The sequence below is a fragment of the Ochotona curzoniae genome, unplaced genomic scaffold (genome assembly GCF_017591425.1).
Source record: "Ochotona curzoniae isolate NIBS_2020 unplaced genomic scaffold, NIBS_Ocur_1.0 scaffold_4506, whole genome shotgun sequence".
Lineage (NCBI taxonomy): Eukaryota > Metazoa > Chordata > Mammalia > Lagomorpha > Ochotonidae > Ochotona > Ochotona curzoniae.
Window position 1 is genome coordinate 47,841,672 of NW_024467119.1, and position 18,322 is coordinate 47,859,993.

Consider the following 18,322-nt stretch of genomic DNA (forward strand, 5'->3'; position numbering starts at 1 on the left):
CAAGTTCTTAAAGGAAGAGTTACTATCATTGGAAATCTTTAGGATTGATTCACATCCTAGAAGCACAGTGGGTTCAACCTGGAGCTGCCTAAGCAGCTATCAAAGAACCCAAACCCCAGAGCTCCCCGGCCGGGTGGCCAGTAGGGGGAGCCTGGTGCCAAATGGCACACTGGCTGCCTGGGGACAGCTCACCACCATTTGCACATGGTGGCTGGTGTGTGGGATCCCAGGCATGAGACGCCCAGTCCTGAGACCCACCTGCAGCCGGGAAGTTTAAACTCCCAGGCCCAAGGTCGCGCCGCTCCCCAATCCCATTCACCGCCCAATGAGGGCAGTGGGTGGGACCGGACCTACCCAGTCATGGAGACTTCCCCTCTTGGTGTACTCACCTGAGGGGAGCAGCCCCTGGAGCCCAGGCAGGCCCAGGGACAGCTCACCACATGCACATAGTGGCTGGTGTGTGGGATCCAGGCATGAGACACCCTGTTCTGAAAATTCTGAATACAATACTTTATCAGTAAGTGCCTTATATGCTTTAGGTTTGATCCTCAAAAGGGTTTCTGGTGTCAGCTACTGGAAGGCGGAAAGACCAAATGCCTTGGGAAAGGCAAAGGACGAAAATACCCACCCATGGATCCAGAGGTAATATTTTCCTGATATTTTAATAATACAGACAAAAAATCAGGTAGTTCCTTCAGTACTAGCCATAGAAATATTCTTCTCTGTCTAAGGAATCAACAAGTTTATATATTTAGAAAACAGAGACAAATACATAGATGGCAAGTACATAGACGGGGTTGATATGTTTCCCTAAAATTTGCTGTTGGATGCACTTCAAACCTAAATATTTACTGAAAAGTAGTCCTTTTCCAAATGTATGAATCCTTTGCCTCAATAAATTAGTAATCTATCATTTTGGGATAAAATATACAAATTTTATGATTATAATACCTACCACATGCATGATACCAAACAAACTGACAAAGAACCTAGATGAGCAAAACTGGTGTAAACTTTGATTTATTATAATATAGATAAATTATAGTCATTGATTTATAATAGAAAGCACAAAACTATGATAAATGAAGCTACAAACGGACAGAATGATTTCTCAGTACAAATGAGGCTATGATGAGAAATGCCTTATGTGGCACACTAGGGTTGGTAACCTACCCAGCATCAGTTTAGCCAGACAGCATGAGCTCACCTTCTGATGGCAGGGTGTGCCCAAGGAGGATGCAAGTGATGGAAGTGGTTACAACAGAGATAGACGTGCCAGAGGGTTCTTAAACTATGGCTTTCAATTTAGTAATTTCAAAAGGGTTTTAGTCATCATTTTAATCTGCCATGAAATCAATGTATTGTTCCCACTACTACTATAAACATCTTATCCCAAATTTCAACAGTTTATAATCGGATTTAAGGGAAGAATCATAATGAAACGTTTGGCAAATGGTACAAGGCAAATTATAGTGGTCTTATACGTGATGTATGCCAAAAGGCCGACAAGCGATCAAATATGGTTGTCTTAAATCCATATCTAAAATACACACAAATGTTGATGAAGAACTTTCATGAAGAAAAAGACCTATCTTTTTTTAATATTGGGGAGGGATTAAGAGAGGTGCTAAGTACCTAGCACAACAGCCTATTGGCTAAAGTCTTCACCTTGCACACACCAGCATCCCACATGGGCAATGGTTCTAATCCTGGAAGCCCCGCTTCCCATCCAACTTCCTACTTGTGATCTGGGAAAGCTGTCGAGGATGAGCCAAAGCCTTGGGATCCTGCACCCATTTGAGATACCAAGAAGAGGCTCCTGACTCCTAGCTTCAGAGTGCAGCACCTCTGGCTGTTGTGGCCACTTGGGGAAAGAATCAACAGATGGAAGATCTTCCCATCTGTCTCTACCCTCTTTGTATATCTGACTTCCCAAGAAATATAATTAAATCAAAAAAGAGAAATGATGGAATTCCTGTCATGTGAGAAATCAGTGTATATACAATTGCCACTTCTAACTATCAGGCAAAGTGCACACCTCCACTATTTTACCAAAGAAGTACAGTACTGTGTTAATTGGGTGGTAACACAAAATGACACTCAGAAAGAAAGCCCAATCACAAGATTTTTGTCTTACTGAAGTTTATAGCGACAGAGAATAAAACTAATGTCTGATATGTTTTATAGTAATTTTAAAGCCATTTATTTAATAAAAGTTAATATCTCCAGATTGACTATCAACAGAAAAGTAACAAAACAGATCAAACTTCAGAGACCTTATTAGATTTCAGAAGCATAAACCCATTAGCAATTAAAATGTGATGCTATATTCTGACTGATTAGAGATACTGTATATATTTTTTTCATGTACCTGTATGCCATTTGTAGTCTTGAATAAGTAAAATGTCTATGTAATGCTGCAAGTTAATTTAGTGATCATGAATTTCCACTTTTATGACTGCTGATGCTTTTAATTTTCATTCTGTGAGATAATTTTTAAAGAAAAATGCAAGCATTATTGCAGAGCTCATTTCAATTGATTTGGATGTTCATGAGGTGCCTAGCTCTTTCTGGCATTATGAGCCTGCTCTCAAATTTTCTCTGTGTAGTTCTCACAAATCCAAGAATAAATGTGCTCCAACGTTAAAAGAGTCACATAGAGTGTACCTCAACCTGCTTTCTTTATAGCTTTGCTTGTGTCAAATCTTTACAAAGAAAAAAAATGACTGATATTTGCAGTGAAATACAATAAGGTAATATTTTGAACACACATTGTAGCAAAAGCCCTTGAGAAATATTGATTTCACAATTATGTTTGATGAGTAACTTCTTTCAAGTTTTCTTTCTTTTTTCACTTTCCAGTCTAGATCTTTCCTCTCTAACTACTACCGAGATCATAATGTGGAATTGTCCAAACTGCTGCATCGATTGGGGCAGCCTCTGCCCTCCTGGCTGAGACAAGAGTTGCAGAAAGTCAGATAGCACTGGAGACAAGACCTGAGGCTCTCAAGATACTTTTAAATGTTAACTGGAAAAACTCAATCCCACCATGGTTACCCCTTTCGTGCACTTGTGCTTGATAACAGAGGACTGCGTGAATGGAAATTATTATGTATTCGTCAATTGGCAATTACTACCACTCATTCCTACGTAAGCTTTTCAGAAGTGTTGTGGGACTTTGTACCATTATCTAGTTTCTAGAATAGGGATCAGTTCCTGTGTAACCACAGGATTCAACAACTCTATTTATGATTGGTAACCCAGATTATATGAAATGATCCATTAAAACTTTGAGAAAATGATAATGATTAAGGTGTTTGTATATGAGGATAGTAGTAATCCAATATCTATGTTAAGGGCTAACAGTTTCCAACTGCTGACTTCCTCCATTTTTATGAAAACAAAATCATATAATCCAAAACTCTGAAGTTTAAATAATTATTACCTGTTAACTTTAGCCCACATATATTTTCCTCTGAATTTTAAATAATTACTACCCATTAACTTTAGCCCACATATATTTTCCTCTGTCTCTACTTTTTTATGCATTTCTTTCATTCTAGAAATTACTGTAGCCTCATACTTTTTGCCTGTTTTCTCTTGACTAAAGGGGAATTTCTGAAATCAACTGACATTACTACATCTGTCTTGGTATGCAGTTCTCAAAGGATTTGATGATGCTGTTTTAAGGAAACCATTTAGGAGTTTGTTGGGGGAAGGAACAGACACTGCACAGGATCACTCTTATCAGTGGATCATTTTTAAATGGAGACACAGTGGTACCACAAAGCAGCCTAGGTATTTCCACCTTGATAATGATGCAGTATTCATTACTTTTCACTATTTAAGATTGAAGAAAACTTTATTACTAAGATATTGAATGAAAATACCAAGGCATGTGCCTTCTATGTAATATATGTCTATCTTTTTAAAGCATGGATTTTTCATCTATGTCAGCACATCTACTATTGTAGAAGATTATGTTTTTATTGCTTCTCTAGACAAAGAAATTTAATCTAAAAAGCTTACCTCTTTAAACATCACTAACTCTCTACCTTAAAACCCATTTCTCAACCATGCCACTCAAAATCAGTTTCTAGAGAAAAAGTGATGTTCTTTTTATCTTAGAGTTACTGGTCCCTCTATTATTTGGAGGTTATTATCATGCTGGTTAGATTCTTATCCTATTTGTCAATGATGATGCATTAAGGCTTTGTTAATTTTTCAGTGATACATGAAGGTAAAATCTCAACAGAACAGTAAATTGCACTGACTTTGGTAACATTATCCATCAATCCACTTTCCGTCCACGGTGATTTTTCTACTGTCTGTAAATAATATTACTTTTTCCAATAGTTTGAAAAATTATGCTTGGCATAATTCAATAGAAAAATAAAGGCCTCTGTTTTTGTTTACAGTTGTTTCAAGCAAGCAAGGCAAATTTGAGTGTTCAGAAAAAGAAACAGGATTTTAACATCTCTTTTCAGAATCCAACTTTGCATTAATACGTTATTAAGATTTTTGTTTGTTTGCAGGTGTACTTTAGAAGCCTCTAATCTTTTTCAAAAATTGAAGGATTTTCCTTCAGCATGGATTTATATAAATCATTATTACTGTTGTTGCTCTCTGTTAACTGTGAGTCTCAAATTCTTAAACTTGGTATCCAGGTGGCCTTGGGCTTCTCAAATGGCATTCATCATGCATAAATCATAACAATTTTGGTTGATTTGTTAGCTAGTTTCCTCCAGCTTACATTTCAATTTTTAGGTTGAAACAAATATTAGCATTTTGTCCAAGTGGGAAGAAAAATATGATTATGGATTAGAAGGCATATGTATATATTTATTAGGATTTATTTTATTTTTTTTGGAAAAGCAGATTAACACAGAAAAGGAAACACAGAAAAAAAGATCTAGCATATGTTGGTTCACCCACAAAGTAGCTGCAACATTCAGAGCTGATCACTCCTGAGCCAAGAGCCAAGAGCATCTGCTGGGTCACCTGCACAGGTGAGGGGGTCCCAAAATTTTGGGCCATCCTCTATTGCTTTCCCAGGCCACAGGCACAGAACTGGATGGGAAGTGCAACAGCTGGGACATAACCTGTAGCCCATATGGGATCCTGACTCGGGAAGGCAAAGAGCCATTGGAGTGGGCCAGCATACATTTTTCTTATCAAGTAAAATTCATGCAACCCAAAGCTATACAACTCATCCAAGAATTTTTAAAACATGCCTTATTTTTTGAAGTTCTTCATTTTTTCTCTAAACTAAATATGCCATGTCATTTATGTGTCTACAAACATCTGTGAGAAAAATTTCTGCAAGCTCAAATCATCTTTTCCCTCTGCTTTTCCCAATCAGTGTGCACATTTTTCTTAGTAAATTTACAAATAAAGGCAACCAACTAGATTTTAATTTTGTGATTCACCTTCATCTTGAATAAAGCGCATAGTGGTATTCTGAACTAAGAGATTGTACTATAGTAAAGCAGGAAAAAACTGTTATAAGGATGTCTTAACTTCATATTTTAGCCTCAGAATTGTCGACCCAAAGTTTAATATGTAACTCTTTAAAATTTTAAATAAATACTTTAATGGACTTAAAGAACATTTTTTTTTACTTCACTTTTGAACAACTATGAAGTATTCTGGCTTCTTCTCTTCTTTTCTTCCATTATTTATTGTCTGTTACTTATTCTTCACTCAACTATTTAGCTTACACAAGCAATTAGACATTATTTCTTATAATAAAGACAGAAAAAATACTTGACTTAAGTATTCAAAATATCCTGCTTGTCTAATACTAGTCTCCATTATTGTACTACCAGAAGTCACCTAAAATCAATTCTTGCTTTGGTCCAAAGAAAATTAAATAGTGGCAAGGAAGAGAGTTAATAAGAAAAATTTATACTCTTTACATCATTGTATTTTTCCCTTGAAAAGTGGCAGTTTTTTTCACTCAGAGATTTTTTTTAATGGAGTTTTTCAAATGGATTTACATTTGTCTACTGTAGGCTTTGTTCCTCTGTTCACTGTTTCTGTTATTTAAATCAGTTCATTTGCTATGAATATTGATTTATTTGTAACTATAGACAAAACATGAAAAATGTGTCACTTAGTATTTTAAAACTATCTTTGTCACTGCTAATTTTGATGGGATAGCTCAAAAATAATTCTGTATAATAATTTAAAAATACTTTTATTATTCTTGCAAGTAGAAATGATCTCATTTAGAGGAATCCAGCATAGCTGTGGTATATTTTTCTGAACTATTTGTGTATAATTCTAAGTATATAAACATTTGTATGGTCTGTGAGAAATTTCAACTTGCTTTTCAACAGACAGAGATGCGGGTGGGCAAATCCAAGAGACAATTTCATTTTTGCTGAAATGGAAATTGTTAAAAATATCTGGTGTAGTATGTGTGTAACATGGCATCGGTACTCTCCAGAATAAATACTTATGCAATACTGCTATGGACACTCGAGTAATGTTTTGACTCTAAAAGCCAGGGTTTTAATCAATATTGGTTGTTTTTTCTTTCTTATTCTCATCCTCAGCCTCTGTCTACAGATTTCCTGAATCCCAAAATATGACAAGCATAATCAGAGGTTGGGAGAATGGGCTTTTGTGTATCCAGATGATCAATCCAGTCGGGACTCTCAGAAGCTGTGTGGTCTCAGATTATTTACAGGACCTGGCTGAGCCACACTTTCCTTTTCTGTAAAGTGAAGACAATAAAGTATTTTTTCATTGGTTTATTGTATACATTAAATATGAATATATTTTTATAACCTAGTACAATGTTTGATGTAGTTGTGCTGAAACTGAATAGTTAAAAAGTATGCTATACTATTCAAATCACACTCATTTCATATTAAATGGCAATTTGTTCTATTTCATTATGATCAACGTGATTATAAACATAGGAATGTATGTTTACATGGTAAACCATCCTCATCAACAGTCACAGGTAAATTTTGCACTGCTGTCAGATATTTCCTAACTACCAACATCTACAGCAGGTTAATTTCATCCAGCTACTTCTTTGAAGTCTCTATACTTTTCTTCCTTTCTACTGAGCTTTCAGGTCATTCTTATGTTCCATTCTACATAGCTCATACCACACTCATGGTTACAACCTGAGATATAGATCACAGTTTATGGTAATAAAGTATCTGCCTTGCACCTACAATTTGATTCTCCGAAAATTCTTTGTAACTAAACAGAGATTCTATCAAGAATATTCCTTCACCCCATAAATACTTCCAATGCAGGTACAAACATGGAGTCTAAATGTATATGTATGCAAAAATATAAATATATGGCATAATAAAAGAATCAATATTATCGATCTGTATGTGTTTAACCATGATAATGTTTTAGTTGACAACTTCAGCTTCATCTGATGTCTTTCTATGAATGAAAGCACTTAATTAAATATCAATATTTTCCAGTATATATTCATTATTACCAAGAATTATTTTGCATTTTATTATAAATAAATGATATTTAAGGCTTGAAGTTAAATATTTATGGAAATAATTAGTTTGCATTAAAAATGTTACTGTTTTTTCTATGTTTAAAATCTTAAAATTAACACACACAGTAGATAATTAATACAAGCTCATCAAACATTACCAAAAAGGTGTAAAGATTTTAAATTTGGCTAATAATTTATCTAATCTTAACATCTATTATCAACATTCTAATTCTGCTTTACCTTATATTATAGCAATTTCATTCATGTCTCAAGATGCCAGAATGATGACTCCAAAAATCTGTTAGTGGCTGACACCTAGGTTCAGATAAGTACCTGACACCTGGGTTAGGAGTATGCAAATCTACTTTCAAAGTAAAGCTTTTGTTTTTGCATCAACCTCTTCTTTTTATCATCTACACTGAATCAGACCAAGATTTTATTCCTCATAGAATTCCCTTTGTTCAATAAGCCCAAGCTACACTAAGTATTTTTTTAATTCCATTTTATTTAACAAACGCACAATAGAAATACCAGGCGGGCCCAGTGTGATAGCCTAGCAGCTAAAGTCCTCATCTTGAATGCACCAGGATCCATTAACGGTGCCAATTCTCATCCTGGCCGCCCCACTTCCCATCCAGCTCCCTGCTTGTGGTCTGGGAAAGCAGTCCAGGATGGCCCAAAGCCTTGTGACCTTGAACCCATGTGAGAGACCAGGAAGAAACTCTGGGCTCCTGGCTTGAGATTGACTCAACTCCTGGCTTCAGAGTGCAGCACCTCTGGCCGTTGTGGCCGCTTGAGGAGTGGACCAACCTTTCTGTCTCTCCTCCTCTCTGTATATCTACCTTTACAATAAAAATAAATAAATCTTTTTTAAAAAATAAAAGAAATATAAACCAAGTCAGAAATAGAAGCCACAAATGTACTTTCAACTTTTATGGAGGATAGACTAGAGGTTCACAAAGCAGTAAAATCAATAATTTTTTAAATATCAAAATCGAATCAGTTTTAAATGAGTGCTGAAATATTATTTCTTGTCTTCATACAGTGTCTTCAGAAATCACTTTGTATATTGTCACTACAGCACCTAGCATAACTATTACATTTCAAATGTTCATTAGCCACATGAGTTAAAGCTCTAACTTCTGCATCAATTTGCCTCAATCACTTCTTATCCATCTCATTGGTAAGAAACAGGTTCCTACCATATGGTTCTGGGAGAAAGCTGAGTACATGGCAGCCAAAGCTGGATACATGAGTTCAATTGCCTTTTTCAGGCATATAAACTCACAATCCAGAATGCATGGAATTGCACGCCATGCAGGCCCACAAGGGCCTGGCACTGCACAACAGGTTAAGTAAATAGTGAGTATGGTAGGCAGGCTTGTAACAATTTCATGAGAATAAGACAATCTCTAGTTCCTATGATTTATTTGAATAATAAAACGAGTTGACAAGAAACTAAAACCCAGTACTCTAGAATGGATGGACACTGTTTTTGATCTGATACATCAGGAATGTTTGAAATCTTATTCAGAACAGCAAATGAGAAGAAGTACTTGCGGTTAGACCATTGGGGTCCTTCTGATAGAAATAAATGAATCTTTTAAAATATTGTACCATGTTTTTTTAATCTAGAAAATAAGATTATAACTGCTTTACCATAGAAAAGTGTATGCTTAAAGAGATCAATGTATTTACCTTGATTAGACATCAGGCAACACAAAGAGGTTTTTTTTTTTACATTTTACTTGATAAATATGTGTCATTTATGTGTCAAGATGTTATCATTGAAACATAAATAAACAATATGTAGCCTGCAAAGCCTAAAATATTTATTTTTAACTCCTTTACAAAGGAAGTTTTCTCAATTTTTATCTAAGGAAGCAATGTTTTATTAGAGGAAACAGTGACTTTCATTTTCTAGAATCCAAGATCAGAGAAATGTAGAGGAACTAAGCCATGAGAATTGCTTATGGAGCTGGAAAGAATGGTGCTTCTGAGGCCCATCACTCCAGAAACCTCATTCAAGCAAATAGCAGGATATAAAGAATCCACTTTTCATATATGATTCTCATGCTCAGGGTCTTCAATTGACACATTTTGAGGTTGCTCTTCAAGTTGCAAATATCTGAAAGAAAACCATCTACCTAGATATTATCACTCATGAGGCAATATTTTTCAAAGTATCTTGATAAACAAGCAAGCAAAATATGAATCACAGAGTAATGGAATTGAGTAAATCAGAAAGTAGTTCAGATAGTATATTCAAAGAACATGATTAATGAATGTCTGCCTACAGACACAATTTGGGTGAATCATTGCTCATTTTTGTTCAAGAAATTGTCTATAAAAATGTTCAAATATAGATATAAATCAGATGTCTTCATAAAGCTTTTCTTGGAGAGCCTAAGGAACTAAGTTTATCGTTATTGTCATTGTTGATAATTATTTTAGGTTGGGCATATCCTTTCTACTTCTGTGGGACATACCCTTTCTACTTTCCTATTATGCTGCTTCTAAATTCTGTCTCTGCTCCCAATTCCAGCCTCCTATTGATGGACACCCAAGGAGCCAACAGGTGAAATTAAAGCAGTTGGTCCCTACCACCCATGTAAAAGACAGATGAAGTTCCTATCTCCTGGATTTGCCCTGGTGCCTACTTTTTGGACATTTAAAGAGTGAACCACCAGAAGAAAGATCTCAGACTTTGGCTCTACCAGTTTGCTTTTTTAAAAAATTCAAATAAATTTTAAAAATTAGAAATTTGCATATGGGACAACTGGAAGGCATATAAATCTCATGAAAAGTGGGGATCTAAATTTAGGATGAAAGTAATAATTAAATATAATTTTGTTATATTTTGGAACTTAAAAGCCCAACTGGTCAAGAACAGTTATTTTAATGAAAATTTTTCTAAGCTAATATGTTATAACAGATAAATTTGGAGAGTTAAATATCTTAACAAAATCAGTGTTCAGTATGCTCATGAAATCTAGCCAATGAGCATGAGAAGTGTTAAAGGAAGGAAATTTTGTTTTATCTGTCACACAGAATTTCAGGCTGCTCTAGACTCTTAAATCTTCAAATACAGATTTGATTCCCAATGGCTCAAAAGGCTTTGGGTAGGCAGTCTGCAGAATGGGAACATTTAAAACAAAAATCCATGTCTCCCATACAGGCATCAGTGTGACACATAACACAAAGCACAAAGGTCACAAGGTTGGACCTTACCATAGGGGTTCAGACAGGTGACCCAATTGTGTGCCAAGTGAAAAAGGAAGTATGTGGGGTAAATAACTGAACATTCTCTGTTGTAGTTCACACTCGAGACATTTAAAAACTATTACACTCTTTTTTTTAACATTTATTTTATTTTTATTGGAAAGTCAAACATACAGAGGTGAGGAGTGACAGGGAGGAAGATCTTCCATGTGTTAATTCACTCCCCAAGCAGCCACAACAGCCAGAGCTGCACCAAACCAAAGCCAGGATCTCAGAGCCTCTTCAGAGTCTCCCACGCAGGTGCAGGGTCCCAAGGCTTTGGGCCATCCTCTATTGCTTTCCCAGGCCTCAAGCAGGGAGCTGGATGAGAAGTGGGGCCATCAGGATTAGAACCAGTGCCTGTATAAAATCCCAGCACATGCAAGGTGAGGACTTTAGTCACTAGGTTACTGCGCACAGCCCCCTTTACACTCTTCATCTCACACTGAGAGCACATTCATCCTTTCCCCTGGATGGGGACAGATGGGAGTAGCACAGAGTTCTACATGGTCACTTAATTCAGCTCAAGAGAAAAAATCTTTGAGTCCTATTGTCATCTTCTCCATCAGCTCCAGGAGTTTGGTATTATGGCCATAGATGAGTCATCTTCTCTCAGTACAGACAAAAATAAAGTGTGGGTGCAGGATGATAGCCACAGTGAAAGCGAAAGTATGGTGAACACACAATTGTCTCTTGGTGGCAATGATTATGCATTTTTGCTGGGAAGGCAAAGGGCATTTGACGATGACATTTTTTTTTTTCCAGCACTGGAATCACAATGACCTCTAAGAGGATTTCCTCTGAACCCCTCCTTTTTTTCCACTACAGGCACCTCCTATCTCTACACTTTAAGAGTCTTTTATTCCTTAAAATGAAGATTTGTGATTTATATACCAATACATTTACCTCAGAAACTTTGTAGAAATCGAATTCAGCTTCTTCTAATAGTTGCATGTGCCTGTTACCAACCCCAAGTCTCTAGCTCTCTGAAATGGTATATTTCATCACCTTTGTGCCTTAGTCATAGCTTAGTAATTCTCTTTTACTGCTTCTCCTTTCCTCCCAACACATCTCCTCTGTTCTGTCTATCTCTTTCTTCCTCTTCCTCTGTTTACACCTGCTCTCCCCGGCCATTCCCTTCCTTTCCCTTCTTCAAAGTAATGTCAGGTACCAGAAGGCATTTGGCTTAAATGAAAATGCAACCCCTTTGACCAAATGTAACTGCTTGATCAAAGTTTTAACTCTCAATTGGCCTTTTTAACTGAAGGCTATTTTCAATCATATCCGACAAAGATTTAGCAGAAATCAGATTTTCAAATATGAATTTCTAAAAATTTATTGTATTTCTAATGGGGAAGAAACAGATAGAAAAAGAAGCAGGGTGAGATCCTGTCTGGTCATTCAATTTCTCAATATTTGCTTAGGCTGGCTAAAGCCAAATATTCAATGCAGATATCTCATGACTGTGTTTGTGGTAAGAAGTATCACCTTAGCCTCATCCTCTGCTTTCTGGAGTCTACATTAGCATGGATTTAGAAGTGAATTTGGGTAAAAAAAAAAATCCCAGCATTCTTCATGGAACACAGGTGTATTAACCATAATACCAAACTGTAAAGTTCTTCAAGTACTTGTACATTTGGAAAAAAACCTCTCAATCCCATTCATATAAATTGAAGTTTTAAGGGACATTAAAATTTTAATTTAATGTAAACCCAACACAAAAATTAGTGAACATTAACAATTCATTATAAAATATCTGTTCCTGTTAAGAACTATATCCAGCTCATGAGAACTAATAATAGTAATTCTTAATCACAAGTTAATTGATTTATTTTGTGTTGAACAGATTACACTGAGGCAACAGGATTTCCTGGGCAAAAATGCGTATCGTATGATCATACATAAGAATACGAGCCAACTGGAATAATTTCCCTATCACGCTGCCACTGAGGTATCTTCCAACAATGTAGGAGATCATTAGCTAAATCGCTGTAAGTCCATCCTGTATCACACGCATGAGAACATACTGCTCTCTGTTTCTACCTATGAACATATTAATTTCCACTACATTATGCATCCACTTGAGTACAGTCCAACACAAGGAGAAAAAAAAGGAACATAAAAGAAAAAAAGAAAAAAAAAATAGTGAGACTTCCTCCACATCAAGTTGACAAACATATAACAAAGGCACCAGGGTGGTGAAAAACAGTGTCCGGCATGTTCACCACTGTGGTGTCAGCCATGATCCCTTCTTTCCTTCACCTTTCAATAGCTGCAGCTTACACATAAGGCTTGTACTTACATAACATTGGTACTCTCTTTTTAGCAATCCAAGAAGCCTCCTATCTTATAGTTTTCATTCAACATTATTTTCATAGTTTCCTTGGATAGTCCTCACTCCTGTCCTTAAGGTTTTGATTAAACACCACCCAATCAGACAAATCTTTAGACCGCTGAGCTATCACTGCTCCATCTACTATTCCTGCATCAGACACCCCCCTACCATTTACCACCAAACGTATGAGTTATTGCGTGTTTTATTCATTTTTCTACTTCCTCTAGTTAACTAGATTAAGAAGGATGATCTTCTAAAAACGGGAGCTTTTCCATTGCTTGGAGGTTTCTATCACATTTTGTTAAGCTGTCAGTAGTTATTAGTGAAACAATCAAAGAGAAAAAAAAAATGATGACGCATACAATACTTCAGGGACACATGAAATTTAGGTGTAGACAAGAGAAACAAGCAATTAACAAGAGTAAGTTTCAATAATATAGTGATTTCAAGAACATGTTGTAAAATAACAGAAATTATAAACATGCGAATTTTCAGAAACTTTTAAATTGGGATAACTGAAAACAGAGGCATAGAAGAAAAGTAAAAATTACATATTTTAAAGTACTCAAAATTACACCCAGGTGAAGCTTTGCAGGAAATTCATAAAGTAAATTAATGTATTTGACTTTTACTTTTTCCCATTCCAAATAATATACAAAAAACAAATCAGAGAGTGTATACAGGTAATGGAGAATGACAACTGATGTTTGGTTCAGTATTTGGTGGGTTGGTTATGTATTTTCTGTGCAGACATTTTTCCACTTGTGTATGTTTGTGTATGGGTAATTCATTTATTTGATAATTGGACTAGATAAGTCTTGTTCAGATCTATAGATTTGTATTTATTTTCCTAATCAGAAAAGAAGTGCATGAACAGGAATTGTACCTCTGTCCTCAAACTTCTTTGTAACTGAAAGCAATTTCCCAACCAAGTCTTCAGTTACAGTCATATCGTATATTATATAACATTAAATGTGTCTCTATATGCATGTATGCATATTCAGCATATATACACATATATGCGCATCATCACAAAAGTCTGTGCTGACGTCGCTATGTGTGTGTGTTACAGTAGTATAGGCATAGTGATGATGTCTCTAATATAAGAAATGTGGCAATCTGTCAACCCATTGCAAAGTTTGCAAAGCAGAATTTATAATCATCAACAATACAGTCTTGTTATCTTTTTCAAGCCGTTTCACATCTAGAAGCAGAGAATAGATATAGATACTTTTATTTTTCCTGTAGCATTTTATTCTTCACATTATAACACTTAATACCACTTATCACCAAGTGCTTTCTTGCTGGTTGACTTCATGACTCAGCTTTTCCAATGAACATTTTACAACAGGAGAGTAATGAATTGGAAAGGGAATTCACTAATTTCAAAGGTTCAAAACTATAGCAAAGAGTTCTATGGGTTTATCACAAATGTTTCCACTACCCCCAATGATGGTGCCCTTCGCAGTGTTTTCAAACCTTTTTTATAACTCTTCAATGACAGAGACTGCTACAACCTATTCCACTAGTCATGTTAAATCAGAGAATCAAATAAACCAAACCAAAGAAGTAGGATTGGATTAAATAATGGGAGCATTGGGGGAAAGAGGTGGGTCTTGAGGGCCTGCTCCAAAGCTGCCATTTAGCTATTATTTTGTCAACAAGGTGTCATGACTGACCCAAGGAACACAGGGTCAGAGCACTACTTGTGCTGTGACCACCAGACTGAGTCAAGGCTCCACACAGGATCTTGCAGCAGAAGCAGCATCCAAGAAACCACACAATGCTGCTCAAACTTCAAGGAAGCCAATGAAGGAAAAGGACTGGGCTGTGAAATAAGATGCTTTCTTGTAACGATTTAATTATTTATTATTGAAAAGTCAGCTTTACAGAGAGAAAGAGAGAGAGAAGATCTCCATCTGCTGGTTCACATCCCAAGGGCCTGGGAAAAGCAGATCCAAAGCCAGGAGCCAGTAGCCTCATCCAGGGCTCCCTAACGGTTGTGGATTTGAGCCTTCCCCTACCACCTTTCTAGGGCACGAGCAGGGAGCTGGAAGGGAAGTGGTGTAGCAGGGACATAAACAGGTGACAACATGGGTCCCAGCCCATGCAACATAAGGACTTTAGCCACTAGGCTACTGCACCGGATCCTTCAGCCTGTTACTTTATGAACTTGAGTTACATTGTGGTGAATATTGCAATTATTCACCCACTAGGAGGCAACCACAGAGGATTGGACTAATGAAAGACATACTCTATCATAACTACATTCACATTAATTCATAGTAATTACTTGCTTTCAGATATAAACAAAAAAGTAACAAAACAAAATACTGCCTCTAATAGTAAAATAAGAAAAAGAATTTTTTTTAAAAGATGGTACTCATTTTGACTAGCAAAAATGATGGTTATTTCCTCATAATTTAGCAAAAAGTATTTTAGCAATGTTTTTAAATCTCTGAAAGTAAATGAAAGAAAGAGAAAATATATGGCCCAGTGTGGTAGACTAACGTCTAAAGTCCTTGCCTTGAATATGCCAGGATCCCATATGGGCACCAGTTATAATCCCAATGGTTCCATTAGCCACCAGCTCCCTGCTGGTAGCCTAGGAAAGCAGTCGAGGATGGTCCAAAATCTTGGGACCCTGCACCTGCTTGCGAGATTCAGAAGAGATACCAGGCTCCTGGCTTTGGATTAGTGCAGCTCAGTCCGTTGTAATCACTCAGGGAATGAATCATCAGACACAACATGTTCCTCTCTGTCTTTCTTTCTCTCTGTAAATCTGACTTTTCAATATAAATAAACAAATCTTTTTTAAAAATAGAAACAGAAAATATAAGTGCAAACTTGCTGAAATGTCCACTTTCCTTCTCAATATCCTGAAATCAACTGAAATGGAAGCAAAGTGAATTTGACAGTTGCCATGGTGGGTTTTTTTTTTTTTTGCTATAATTATCATTGTAAATATACACAAATTTAAAAGAAAATTGATCTTCTAGTTGCCTTCTATGCGATAAATCAATGACAGCAATAGTCACTACAATGTAACCCAAATTCAGAGGAACAAGTCGAAAAACAAAGCATCTTGTTTCATCCAGTCTACTGACTTTCCATGCATTATCTTATACACACAGAGAGCTTTAAAAATTCTAGGTTTGCACTCCAAGCACCAAATATTTATATACTGTATTATATATAACAATGATCCAATTTTAACATTTGAGTTTCATTAAGCTTAAAAGTCTTTCATGCTTGGGGCCAAGGTTGTGCTGCCGCAGGTAAAGCCATCACTGAGATGCTGACGTCCCAGGTTGTCACCAGCTCAGTTCCAGCCACTCCACCCCTGAGCCTGCTCTCTTACACATCTGGAAAAGCAGCTGAAGATAATTCAAACACTTGGGCCTCTGGGCCCATGTGGGTTACCTGGATGAAGCTCCTAAATACTAGCATTTTCCTGGGCCAGCCGTGGCAATTTGGGGGAATAAACTGAAGAATCAACATGCAAATGTAAATATATAAATAACATAATGCTTAAATGAGCATGACCCTGGAAGTCTATGTGATCAAATTTCCTCCACTGGATATGAATAAATAGGTGCATATGTAACTAAATTGCTAAACCAAGCTTGTTTTATTAAATTAGAATATTATGTTCAGCATTGGCACAGTCTTACAAATCGAAACAGTGATGTGACCCCATGAGGGGAGGTGTAAACTTATGAATTTATTTCCACAATGGTTTTCATTTTAATAACTCAAAGGTAAAAACAAAATAATTTTTAAGGAAGCAACAAATTTTAAGATATAGATAAATAGTTCAGGGGCTATGTTTGTGGTACAGTGAGCTAATCTCATGTCTTTAAATAATGATATAATGGAAAATTAGAATGAGTATGGTTCGTTCTTGTTGTTATTTAAAAATGTCTCTAATTACTTTATTACTATTAGCATGTAAACCTAATAATTGGCTGTGTAATTCTATTTTAAATTGATTTTGAATTCAGAATACAAAAATGAGCAAATAAGATCAATTAATTGATTTATTATTAAAATATGACATGGACCCTAACTAGTTAGAAAAATGAAATGTGAGTAATGAAAGCTTACTATAAAACCATTTGGGCCCGGCGCAGTTGGCCAAGCCTTGAATGCCTCCTCACCTTGAATGTGCCAGGATCCCATACGAATACCAGTTCTAATCCCGGCAGTTCTGCTTCCCATCCAGTTTCCTGCGTGTAGCCTGAGAAAGCAGTAGAAGACGGCCCAAAGCCTTAGGATGCTGTGCGTGGGAGACCCAGAGGAAATTCCTGGCTCCAGGCTCCAGATTGGCTCAGTTCTGGTTGTTGCCATCACTTGGGGAGTGAATCATTGGATGGGAGATCTTTCTTTCTGTCTCTCCTCCTGTCTGTATATCTTAATTTACATTAATAATTTTTAAAAATCTTAAAAAAAGAAAATATCACTATCCTTATATGGGTTAGTAAGTTTAGTAGGCTATAATTAGATTCATTTGGTATTTAAAGATATATGTATAAAACCATCCAATAACACTAACATAGACAGGACCAAAATCAGGTATAGTAATGCTAGTGTTATTTACTCATTAAGTAAATATTTGCAGAATCCTCAGATAATTAAGCATTAATATACACTGAGTACACTGAGGAAAACATGCAGCTTCCTTCTTCAAGTGGTTTAGAATCAGATGTGGTTAGGGAGACAGTCAACAGTTTCAACATAGAATGCTAGTGTTCTGATAAAATGGCACACAGGTTTTCACAGGAGAGAATTCCTCTATATGGTAAGAAAGGGAAATGAGATGAAATCAGAGAGGCAGGAATAGCTTGATTTAATGGAATAGGTGGTTAAAACTTCAAGTGAGTTTCTCTCCAACTGTAACATATCCATCTACACAAACAATCAGAGAGGAAATTAGATGGCAAATTAATAACTTGTGGGTCCAAAATTTTGTATAATGATATATGGAAGGGAATCAGTTAAAAAGCTATATTATTTAGACCATGTGAAACACAGAATGCATGATCACATTATGATACCTTTTAAATGCTTAATGCATATGCAACTATTGGTATCAGTTGTGAATTCTGAACTCTACATTCCCATCATACTGGTATCTGCCATTTAGAAAAACAATCCAATTTGAGTAAAGTTGTCAGAGTAGCATTGTTATTTAATTTAAAAATTTTTATATTCTATGTAATTCTTAGCTTTCTGCTTAATAT

The 18,322-nt window shown here is 36.1% G+C and overlaps 1 protein-coding gene across 1 annotated transcript in view; it reads left to right on the forward strand.

The window, feature by feature from the left end:
- NDST4 (N-deacetylase and N-sulfotransferase 4) overlaps positions 1-3,020 on the forward strand; it is a 244,325-nt gene extending 241,305 nt beyond the window's left edge. The window contains exons 13-14 of the mRNA XM_040966876.1: positions 540-642; positions 2,863-3,020. Coding sequence (XP_040822810.1) covers positions 540-642; positions 2,863-2,982 — 223 coding nt within the window. The 3' untranslated portion in view covers positions 2,983-3,020. The remainder of the gene's footprint in view (positions 1-539; positions 643-2,862) is intronic.
- Positions 3,021-18,322: the final 15,302 nt, after the last annotated feature.